Source organism: Neophocaena asiaeorientalis, unplaced genomic scaffold, assembly GCF_003031525.2.
Source record: "Neophocaena asiaeorientalis asiaeorientalis breed wild unplaced genomic scaffold, Neophocaena_asiaeorientalis_V1.1 scaffold29, whole genome shotgun sequence".
Lineage (NCBI taxonomy): Eukaryota > Metazoa > Chordata > Mammalia > Artiodactyla > Phocoenidae > Neophocaena > Neophocaena asiaeorientalis.
Window position 1 is genome coordinate 4,906,806 of NW_020174423.1, and position 12,552 is coordinate 4,919,357.

General features: G+C 41.6%; 1 protein-coding gene across 5 annotated transcripts in view; it reads right to left on the bottom strand.

Annotated features, from left to right (window-relative positions):
- Nucleotides 1-454: 454 nt before the first annotated feature.
- Nucleotides 455-12,552, bottom strand: part of MTDH (metadherin) — a 63,989-nt gene continuing 51,891 nt past the window's right edge. For 3 of the 5 annotated variants that reach the window (XM_024756540.1, XM_024756544.1, XM_024756543.1), the window contains one exon: nt 9,419-12,525. In XM_024756540.1, coding sequence (XP_024612308.1) covers nt 12,455-12,525 — 71 coding nt within the window. In that variant the 3' untranslated portion in view covers nt 9,419-12,454. Of the gene's footprint in view, nt 1,020-9,071; nt 12,526-12,552 lie in introns of those variants that run through there. The other 2 variants (XM_024756542.1, XM_024756541.1) reach the window with 2 other exon arrangements.

Genomic DNA, 12,552 nt, shown 5'->3' on the forward strand with positions numbered 1-12,552 from the left:
ATGTTGTAATGGCGGAGAAATGTCATACGTGTCTCCAAACCCGTATAATGTATAACACCAGAGTGAACCCAAAGGGAAACTGTGGACTTTGGGTGATAATTAAGTATCCCTTGTCCTCCCCCTGAGTAAATGTGCCACTCTGGTGGGAGATGTTGATAATGGGGGAGTCTGTATGTGGGGGACAGGGAGTATATGGGAAATCTCTGTACTTTCTGCTCGATTGTGCTGTAAACGTAAAATGTCTCTAAAAAATGAAGTCTTTTTAAAAAAAATATTTATTTATTTATGTATTATTTCTTTTGGCTGGGCCAGGTCTTAGTTGCAGCACATGGGCTCTCTTAGTTGCAGCATGCATGGGGGATCTAGTTGCCCAACCAGGGATGGAACCGGGGCCCCCTGAATTGGGAGCTCGGAGTCTTACCCACTGGACCACCAGGGAAGTCCCTAAAAAATGAAGTCCTAATTTAAAAAATTATTTTAGAAAGCTCATATACATATTTCCCCTAAAGGCCGTCAACCGATTGGATGAGGCCCTCCCACACAATTACACACACACACTCTGCTGGTTCTGTTTCTCTAGAGAACACTGACAAGGGTTTTTCTCTGCTTTCTCTGCCATCACTGACTTGTTTGTGTCAATGGCCTCCTGGTGCAGTATAGGGACCCATATCTTCAGAAGAGTTTCTCTGGGAGCCCCTCTTCGTTTTGGCTGGGGTGGTGGTGAAGGACCTCCACCATCCACCTCACAAAGAGGGCAGGGGAAGCCTGCCCTGAGCCAACAGCCTTCTACTCTTGTGACTCTTCCCAACTCCCCTCCCTGGTCTTCTTGGGTGGACTTTGGGGATCGACTTGATGGGAGGGCAGAGACCAGAACAGTGCCCTGGTGATGGCCATTCTCTTTAGAACGCGTGGTACTTAATGCCCCTTGGTTCTCAGCTGGAGGCCTCAGTAGTCGATTCCTCAGCAGAAGTCAACTCAACAGCAATTACAGTAAGTTTCCAGGATGTGACCAGGAATTCCTTGAAAAAAAAAAAAAAATGAGTTCCAAGTCCAAACATAATTGGGGACAACTAAGTGAAACAGAGTTAAACACTTTTTTTAGATGCAACGTTTCTCTGAAACTCTAATATGCTGATATGAATGGCAGACTACAAAGGGAGGATACAGTATACTGGAATTCCTAAACTTTGACTCTGGAACACAATTTTGAGACTCAGCTAGTAACTCCCATACAGTGGTCACACAACACTGGCTTGAAAAATAATGAGTTAGCAAGATGCCTGAGATGCTGGTTCGAGTCCTTGAGCCCTCACAGCTGCACAGACTCTCTGGGATTTGAGACTATTACTTAAAGTTCCTTAAGTTAGCTTTTGTGAGCATCTGAGAGCAAACATAAAGCCCCTGCTATGAAATAGATGTTACATACATGACAGCTATGACTAGGGATAAGATCTGAGATTTGTGGACTTGGAACAACTCATACTACTCCACCCTACCATCAGTAAGTATATTTTACTGATGGGGCTTTTGTTGTAAGAACAATCAAATGTGTGATGTGCTAGTAAGTCCAAATTCTAAACTGTGTTTTAGAAACCTTTCTGCTATAATCATTCTTTACTGGGACTTCCCTGGTGGTGCAGTGGTTAAGACTCCGTGCTCCCAAGGCAGGGGACCCAGGTTCAATCCCTGGTCAGGGAACTAGATCCCACATGCATGCCGCAACTAAGGGTTCACGTACCACAACTAAGGAGCCAGTGAGCCGCAACTAAGGAGCCCACATGCTGCAAGTAAGACCCGGCACAACCAAATAAATAAATACATAATAAAATTATAATTAATTATAATTTTTCTTTCCATGATTCAAAATTGGTACGTGGATGAAATCTGGCACAATTTTCCTAACTCCAAGAAGATCTGAATAGCTTTTCTACTGGTCAAGTCGACTTTAAAGAGATTGGTGAAGGCAGGACTTCTCTGTTGGTGCGGTGGTTAAGAGTTCGCCTGCCAATGCAGGGGATATGGGTTCGGGCCCTGGTCCGGGAGGATCGCACGTGCCATGGAGCAGCTGAGCTCATGTGCCACAACTACTGAGCCCGCATGCCACAACTGCTGAAGCCCGTGTGCCTAGAGCCCGTGCTTTGCTAGGAGAGAGGCCACTGCAGTGAGAGGTCCGTGCACCGGGGTGAAGAGTGACCCCCGACTCTCCACAGCTGGAGAGGGCCCACGTGCAGCAACGAAGACCCAACGCAGCCAAAAATAACTAACTAAATCAATTAATTTTAAAAAAAGAGAGATTGGTGAAGGCACAGAGAGTGAGTTAAATAGTAGAAAACTCAATTTCCTATTACAAACGTGCAATGAGGAAATACAATTTCCTAGAACAAACAAACAAGGAAAGCCCAGACCTGACAAGCCCTGAGATAAGAGGGACTGAAATCTAGTTAGATTGCTTCTCTCCTCTGCCCAGGCCCCATTCTCACTTGGCAAGAGGGGATAGTGAAGGCGAATTGTTTCCTTCTTCTGGGGGAGGCTGAAAAGGAACTGCCTTGTGATGGTCATTCAACACCTACTCAGACCAGGGTTTGGCCGGATGTGATAAAATCCCTTTATCTTTACTTTTATGCCTTATAAGACAGTACGGATTGGCTGAAAAAAATAGTGTTTTTCGTTTTTTTGCAAAAACACCTTAGATTTATGTGATTTACGGGATGAAATATTTTGGGCTCCATCCCTACATTATGGCCAGATGTTTACTGCCTTACACAGCATTGATGAAAGCTATACAATACTTATTCATCAGAGTTCAAATTCTCAGAGAGAAAGCTTCTGGCAAATAAACTAAATTTATGATGATAACAGACAGAGTGTGTATACACTTTCCAAGAAGGTCTTTGACCTGGAACTGACCACTGTTTATATTGTTGATGACTTCAAGCTCTCTGACTTGTAATATTCTCCAGCGCTTTGTCCTTACGTGAATAATAGAAGGGTAGGGTGTCAGTGCTTTCTCTTCACACACCTAACATCAGGCCTCAGAGATTCTCAGTCTCTCAAGGATGTTGCTGTTAGAAGTACGTGTTCTTGATTTTTTTTTTTTTTGCGTTACGCGGGCCTCTCACTGTTGTGGCCTCTCCCGCTGCGGAGCACAGGCTCCGGACGCGCAGGCTCAGCGGCCATGGCTCACGGGCCCAGCTGCTCCGCGGCATGTGGGATCTTCCCGGACCGGGGCACAAACCCGCGTCCCCTGCATCGGCAGGCGGACTCTCAACCACTGCGCCACCAGGGAAGTCCTGTTCTTGATTTTTTTATAAGTCACCCACCCCCCGCACTGTGCAGCATGCGGAACTTCCCCAATCAGAGATCGAACCCGTGCCCCCTGCAGTGAAAGCTCGGTGTCTTAACCACTGGACTGCCAGGGAAGTCCTTGTGTTCTTGATTTTCAAGACTCTGTCAAAGAAAGAGCTTTATTATTTATTTACTTATTAATTTCTGTGATAAGAACACAACATGAGGACTTCCCTGGCCATCCAGTTGTTGAGACTCTGTGCTTCCACTGCAGTGGGCAGGGGTTCTGTCCCTGATGGGGGAACTAAAATCCCACATGCCATGTTGTGTGCCCCCCGCAAAAAATAACACATGAAATCTACCCTCTACTTTTGTTTTGTTTTAAATTGATTAATTTATTATTTGTGTTTTGGCTGCGTTGGGTTTTCGTTGCTGCACGCGGGCTTTCTCTAGTTGTGGTGAGCGGGGGCTACCTTTTGTGGTGCGCGGGCTTCTCATTGTGGTGGCTTCTCTTGTTGCGGAGCACAGGCTCTAGGAGCACCAGCTTCAGTAGTTGTGGCGCACGGGCTCTAGAGGGCAGTAGTTGTGGCGCACGGGCTTAGGTGCTCCGCAGCATGTCGGATCTTCCCCAGCCAAGGCTCGAACCCGTGTCCCCTGCATTGGCAGGTGGATTCTTAACCACTGCACCACCAGGGAAGTCCTGACATTTACCCTCTTAACAAAATTTTAAGTGCACAATACAGTTTTGCTGACCATAGGCACAGTGTTGTACAGCACATCTCTGGAACTTACTCGTCTTGCATAACTGAAACTTTATACCCATTGAGCATTAACTCCCCATCTCCCCCTCTCTCAGCCCCTGGCACCCACCGTTCTGCTCTCTGTTTCTCTGAGTTTGACTAGTTTAGATTTCTCATGTGAGTGGAATCATGCAGTATTTGTCCTTCTGTTACAAGTTTATAAAAAAAATTTTTTTGACTGAACTGTGCTTAACATTTCACCAGGAAAAATTATCTTGTTACTTTTTCTAATATCCCTAATGACCACTCTCAACCCAGAACTCACCAGCCTCACCACATTTTTTATCAGCTATCCATAGGGTGCAGAGGAGATGACTATTCAGAACTTTACGTTCGCTTCAGTTATTTCTAACATGATCAAGCTCTAGGTGATAACAAACCAAATCAACCGTCCCCAAGTGGATTTTCTGGTCTAGTATGCAGCAGCAGGATCTAATGGGGAGACCAGAGCTTACCTGCGTTAAAGCAAATTTTTAAAAAAATAACTGTGCTTAGGGTCTTATTTTTTTTTTAGGGTCTTATTTTTATTTCATTTATTTTATTTTACTCTTATTCACTTTTTAAAAAATAAATTTATTTATTTTATGTATTTATTTTTGGCTGCATTGGGTCTTCTTTGCTGTGCGCTGGCTTTCTCTAGTTGCGGCGAGCGGTGGCTACTCTTCGATGCGGTGCGCGGGCTTCTCACTGCAGTGGCTTCTTTTGTTGGGGAGCACGGGCTCTAGGCACACGGGCTTCAGTAGTTGTGGCACGTGGGCTCAGTAGTTGTGGCTCGCGGGCTCTAGAGCGCAGGCTCAGTAGTTGTGGCGCACAGGCTCAGTTGCTCCGCGGCATGTGGGATCTTCCCGGACCAGGGCTTGAACCCGTGTCCCCTGCATTGGCAGGCAGATTCTTAACTACTGTGCCACAAGGGCGGTCCCAAAATAAAGCATTTTGAAAGTTTTAAAAATTGTATACAGTTAAATATGTCTATCTTCTCTTTTACAGCTTCTAGGTTTCTTATTCTTGGTTAAGAACATCTTCCCATATAAAGTGATATGTCAATTATTTCTCAATGAAACTGAAAAAAAGTTTTCCTTTATAAAAAGAAAGAAGAAAAGAATATCTCCTCCACTCCTGGGTTGTACATGTAGTTTCCTGTATTGTCTTTTAAGAGTAAACAAAAAATTTTTTTCAGTCTTTAATCCAACTGGGATTTATTTTCATATAAGGTATGATGGGGCCCAGCTTTATTTTCTTCCAGTCAGATAAGTTGTGCCAGTACCATCTATTAAAGAAATCATCCTTTTGCCACGAAACTAAAACACCACCTAAATTGTATACAGAATTCCCATGAATATAGGAATGTATCTCTGGATTCCCCATCCTGTTCTTCCAACTTATTTGACTATCTTTTTGTTGACAACTTATTAAACTGCATTGGTGTAACGCTCAATAAATTTTGAATATCCTTTATGCTTGGAGTTGCTCACACAGCCAAGATTCATTGTCTGGTATCCCTTGCTGCTTGACACACATGGATATGACCTTGTCCCTGCCCAACACTAAGAAAGGAGGGAGGAAACAGGAGGCCTGGGCAGAACCCAGTTGTGGAGGCACGGCCTGCAGCAGCAGCTGAGTCAGGAGTTGCGGTCTGAGCATCCTCACGGGAGCTGGTGGGCGGGTTGTTTCTGCTCCAGCAGACTATGAGGCCAGGTGTTACTCCTGGCAGGTTAAAGGAATCTGGATCTCTTGTGCTTCCTTTTCAGCATAAACTAGCCAGAGGGGATTCTGGGTTTTACAACTAAGAACCCTGATGGATACAAGTCATTTAAAATTTTATTCTTATAACTGGTATTCATGAGGTGGGTCCCCCTGCCCTCTCTTGCAGCTGCTCGCTACTTTTTCTTACATCAGTTTTTTCAAATTATTTGTTTCCATAGTCTTTGAAGTACTTGAAAAATCTGTTTCAGTCTAACTGGAATTGATCTGAATTTATATATTTGGGAAATATTCATATTTTTGTTTTCCAAATAAAGAATGATGGTTTTTCATTTGTTAGATCATTATTCTGTCCTTCAAAAAGACTACAGTTTTCATTTAGTCTTGTATCTTTCTTGAAACATTTATTTCTAGTTATGGTAGTTATGGAAATTCCCTGGTCGTCCAGTGGTCAGGGCTCAGCACGTTCACTGCTGGTGCCCTGGGTTTGATCCCTGGTCAGGGAACTAAGATCCCACAAGCCGTGAGGCGTGGGCAAAAAACAACAACAAAAAAAAACCCATAGGGCTTCCCTGGTGGCGCAGTGGTTGAGAGTCGGCCTGCCGATGCAGGGGACGCGGGTTCGTGCCCCGGTCCGGGAAGATCCCACAAGTCGCGGAGTGGCTGGGCCCGTGAGCCATGGCCGCTGAGCCTGCGCGTCCGGAGCCTGTGCTCTGCAATGGGAGAGGCCGCAACAGTGAGAGGCCCGTGTACCGCAAAAAAAAAAAAAAAAAAAAAAATCAGTTTTCGTTGTGATGTAATTGGATTATTTTTTCTATTTCCTTTTCTAGGTGCTTATTCTAGTACATAAAATTCTATTGGTTTTGTGGATCTGCCACTTTAGTGTATTCTTTTCTTAGTGCTCATAAGCTTTTTATTAGAATCTCTTGGGTTTTCTAGGTATGCAAATAGGGAAAAATGATCTCTCTCTTCTTTGATGTTGTACCAATTTAAATATTTTAAAAAAAGAGATGGTTTCTATGTTTTTTTTTTTTAATATTTGTTTTTTTTTTTTTTAATATTTATTTATTTGGCTGCGCCGGGCCTTGGTTGAGGCACGCAGGATCTTTTGTTGCGGCCTGCAGGATCTAGTTCTCTGACCAGGGATGGAACCCGTGGCCCCTGCAGTGGGAGCACGGAGTCGTAACCACTGGACCACCAGGGAAGTCCCAATGTAAGCATTTTTTTAACTGTTCATACCTAAGACAATGTTGACTAGCAAGAAACCCTGCCTTGCTCTGACTCTAACGGATGTGACTTTAGTAGTTCACCTACTTCAAGTTTCTAAAATCTAAATTTGGAATAGCTGTTGGATTATCCTACTTCTTCAGCTCAGTGTCATGATCATGTACTTTTTCTGCTTTAATCTTGCGATTAAATGAAATGTTAGATTTCCTGATATTATACCTGTTCTATTTTCAATAAATTTCTGGATTTTGATTGCTAAAAATACATATGTCCCCCGGTTTCTAGCATTTGGATGCCCCTTTCCTAGTTCCAGTGCTAAGGTAGGTTTTCTTCCATTGTTCATTATTGTGGTCGTTTCAGTTTTGATGAGAAATGGAAATAGCTCCAAATTTTCCCAGCAATGTATTTTTTAAATTATTGAAGACAGTTTAGAAGAGAAAGAAATCATTCGTAATTCCAGGGTCTTAAGTAGCTAACAGCTCTGGTTGTCCTGCCAATAAACACCCTTGTGGTGTTTTTCAGAATGTCTGCAGCCCCCTCAGCAAACTCTGCAAGGAACCCTCGCCCTAAGGACACACGCTGCTCTTCTGAACCCTGGGGGAAGCGCCTGTCTAGAAAAGAGCCTCGCTATCCTCTTCCTCTGTGGAAAGGCTGCCATGTAAACCGTGCAGTACACAACTCCGAGGGCACTATTCATGTTCAGATTCACTGTGCGTATGCATATTTATTACAACAATTTCCCAACAGATGTCAGTGGAGTGTCTCGAGGAAGCAGCAGCAGCGAGGCTGTCATGACAGCCTTCCAAGACCAGGTTGTGTGTTACCTGGGACCCCTACTCAGTTGTGGCCCCGAAAAGGAGCTGTGCACAGCTGGGCGCCTGAGAGTAGCTATTTTCATCCATGCCTCCACAGCCCACCCCTACACCCCGCCTCGGTCCTGTTACCTGACGACAACAAACAGCAAGCTCACCCCCAAGATCCCCCTACGGGTAATGTTCTATTTCTTAAGCAGAATGGTGGTTTCAGAGGTGTTCATTTTATTATGCTTTATAATTTATGTACATGTTACATATATTCATTTTGAATGCTTTGATACAATAAATAAAAAAGGAAAGCACACATACAAAAAAGAATGCCATTATCAGGGGGATGACCTTGAATCTGCTCAGAGTTTTCTTCAGATTAGCCTGTGCATGAACCTCAGCATTGTTGATTAGGTAGGTAGCAAACATCTTACAATGCACCTCATATACCTTTCTTGATGCTAGGATTACAAATCATTCTGTTCAAGTTTTTAGAATAGTTAAAAGTGCGTTTTAATTTTTTAAAGATTACATTCCGCACCAGGGTAACTTCTACTGAAAATTGTTATAGTCTATACTTGCAGTGTAGCTGTGAGAGCAGGCTGCTCGGTTTTTTGAAGCCTCTGGGTCTCTAGGATTCCAAGCAGTCACTGAGTGGCAGAAATTTCTTCCACAATCTACTACATATAAGTTGAAACATTACTAGCTGCAACTCTGAGGAGCATCCAAGAGATTTAAAAATTTCCGCTCAATCGGAAAAGCTAAAACCTGACCTCAGAAGTGACGCTTGGTTGCAGGATATACACAACGTAGTCAACCCTGTGACAGAAGACCACTAGCTGGTTCCTGATATGCACTTCTCTACTGCTTCCTCAGTAATGAATCCTGAAATGTTACTTTGGCCCATGACAGCCCAGGAGAAACACTATGACTTCCCATCCTCCTCGGTAGCTAGTAGGATCAACTGACTGAGCTTGGGTGGATAAGCCTGTGTGGTGTGAGTAACTTGAAGAAGCGTTCTTAAAGGAAGGGAGCAGAAATGCTGAGAGGAGGTTTCTAGCTAGTGCAGCTGCCTGCATCCGTGACACGAAAGCCACGTGTTGAGAATGTGGAAGGGCAACACAGAAGGACCTTGGATGCCTGGCCCTGCAGAGTGTCAGAGTAGCCCTGGCCTGCTTTCTTTTTTTTTTTTACATGCAAGAGAAATAAACTTCTATATTAAGTCACTATTGTTTAGGACACAGCCATACTAATATATAATGCCAAATTTGAGTTTAATTTCCTTAATTTAAAAGGTTGATACAAGTGATACACTACACCTGGTGGCAGTTACATCTACTGCTAAGATGATATAAGATGGAAGCTGTTTCCCATAGAGAACACCGTGTCACGAACAGGGACATTTCAAGAGATGCTTCACCCCAAATACTTGACTTGCCAGTGGTAAAGCCTGCCAAGTACACCTATGGTTTCAGAGCATCAAGAACATTTGAAACATTTAGAATCTATAGTTTAGAAACATCAAGAACATCAAAAAGTCATTGCCTTTAGACTAGCTTAGGATGCGAAGTGCCCTCCCATAAGAGAACTGTAAAGAGCAACTTAAATCAAAAATGGTTTGTTTTATTTACAATACTCAATGCATTTTACAAATAACATATTTGCATTCCCTAAGTCTTTTGGAAAGTAATTCCAGTTTGTGCAATGAGCTTATAGGAACGTCTTAAGACATCTGTTAGACATCCTAAATTCTAAATTTTGAAAGATATTTCACACTCTATTAATAGAGGACTGTTTGTAATTAAGAAAAACTAAACTCCATAGTTAAATATTGCCCTTCAATATCTTTAACCCAAGTACAAACTGGATTAGCCTATGAAATAATACCATTAGATTCAGATGAGTCATTCCCACTGCCCGCCCAATAAAATGCATGCACAAAGTAAACACGGTCAATTACATTAATGACATTTTATTTCAATACTTGTTTTTGGACTCTCTCAACTATTGTTTTGCTCAATTCAGGATACAGAGAGGTAGGATTCCAGTCTGGGGAATTCCTAACCCACTACTCTCTGCTCCAGAACAGGGAAGGATTTTCATTAAGTACGGGGAGACAGGTCAGGATGAGAGAGAGTTTTAAGTTGTTTCTCTAGGAGGCTTTGTTTGCTAATCAGAACAAGGGTCCCCTCCAGCCCTGACAAAGCCTGAAGGGATCACTTATCTCCCTACTAGTGGTTTGGGGAGCATCTAATCCAAGCCTCCAAAGGACAACAGGCTCCCCTCTCTCCCCTGAATCATTACCTTGATTTTATTGCCTTCTGAGTTTATGTTGGAAAACAGTTCCTCTGTTCAGACGCCAGAAACTGCTTTCATGTCACATAAACAACTTTACGGAACAAGTGAAGAGCGATGAACAATGATACTTTGTGCAAGAGTTTGCATCTCATTCATGTGTTAAGAGAATGAACTTACTAATTTTATCACTCATAGCTGCCATCTCTTAAAAGATAAAAATCCATGCCCTAGTTCTTGAGCCAGAGAGAAGGGACAGGTATCTCCATCCTGGATCCACCCCAATTTAGCAGTGCACTTCTCCGTCTCCACACCGAATCTGCCCTCAAAAGATGGTGTTTCTAACACCTGGTGTTGGTGGTTGAATGAGAGATACTAAGCTGGAGAAATAAAGTCCGACATTCGACATAGCCAACACAATTCTAAAATAAAGAAATGGTGAGGTAGAGTTGAGAGAGTTCAATTAAATTTGTTGAGCATAGATCTTTTGGCACATTCTAAAATTACACAGACTCCCTATTCAATTCTCCTTTGTGATACCTTTACAAAGTGCTGCAATGTAGGAATCCTTGGATCTCTTTAGGCAGCATCTATATAAAGCGAACAGAGCACAGTCATTTGAAGAAATCCACTCCTGGCACTTTAGCTTATTTACCCCGATATTGAAGCAAATAAAAACGATGCTATCCATTTGCTGAATTTATTTAAACAAATCAATTTAGAAATATAGAATTAAACAAAACTTCTGACATGTAAACATACTGCCATGTTCCTGAAACAGATGTTAACACCTGATAAAAGTTAATAATCACTTGTTAGGAAAGCTGTCCATTAATAAGGCCAGTCTTCAGCAAAACTAAAAGCATTTTGTTTCTTTAGCTTTCCTAGTGTGACAATGCAATACTATCAAACCACAGTCAAATATAATAAAGACAAGATTGGATGGACAGATCAGTACCATTGGTTACAGCTGTTAAACAGTTTCATTCTTGGCGCCACAGGAAAACAATTAAGCCAATCACATCGAATAAATCATGGCTTTTTTTCTTTATCACAATTCACTAAGTGATGTTAATTATGGTCCTTGTCAAACACGTTTGGTAAAGGCTATTTACAGTGTACATGGCTAAGCATGCACTATTTATAGTTACAAAGATACCTGCCAGTTTATTACAATAGAATTACACAGTGCCTGAAAATGGTGAAACATCTCACACATCATTTAAATCAATACAGTTTCAAGCAGGAAACGTTCCTTATTTGATCACAATTGCAATAATTACATGAAAATTCTTATAAAAACATGAATCCCCTTCAAGAAATTGATGCATATTCTACGCACTACAGGTTAAGGCAGTAAAAAAATGTATTCCTGATAACTGGAGGTCTTGACAATGTCAATTAAAGCTGTCTGACTTTAGTTTTTCATTCTCCATCATATAATCAAAGTTCTGTCTGTATAACTAGTTTGTGAAAGATTTCATTTTTAAAGTCAAAAAAGTATTAGTAATGAAGAAGAGTTGATGCTGGAAAAAAAAGTAATTGCTAGGGAAAGGAAAAAATGTAAGGTGGATTTTGCCTGAAAGTTTTCAAATCATCAACAAGAGCATTATTTGTGAGTCTGAACCTTAAAAGTATAAAACAAATATATAGTTTACCTTTCTTAACTTAAAATATACTGTACTTTGAACAATTCAAGTAAAGTAAGACTATCAAAAATAACTTCATAAGCCATACAAGTGTCAACTGCATTTTGAATGTTTTAAGAACTTTTTAAAAATTGTAAACTAAACCATGACAGTTTAGTTAAACAAACGATAAATGACTTTTTATTTGCACTTGTGATTTCTTTAATACAAATTGCTACCAACAAATATGTAAAGATATGGCAGATTATGCATTTGATCAAAGCACTTTGATTTAAGCATAAAACAGATTCAAATGGTTTAAGTTCCGTGCATAAGATCCAAGAAGATGCCTACGAATATGTAGGCAACCCTCTCTCTAATCAGAATCCTTTATTCCTCAGCTGCAGATGAGACAGGGCACAATCTGTTGTAAACACGGCACTGTTGTAAAACCAGGATAATATTCTTAAATTAAGATCGTTCTTGTTAGATTGAAAAGACTCTCCCCAAGTGTCTTCCAATTCTGCTGACCTCTTAATTTCATAAATTAACTTTCCTTTGATTCCATTTTTATGGTGGTTGTGTTCACAGTTTTGTTTTAAAAATTGGTTTAAATTTATATAAAACTCTGTACATGTTCACAAATTATTGCATAAACAGCATAATCTTCAAGACAGTGTTTGCAAACACATGTCCAATTCAGGAAAAAAAATATTCACGTTTCCCGTCTGGCTTTTTTCTTCTTTTTTATTTGTTTGGGAGATTCCCAACTAGTTTCAGACTTGGCTAAAAGTGGGGGGGGGGGGGGGGGGG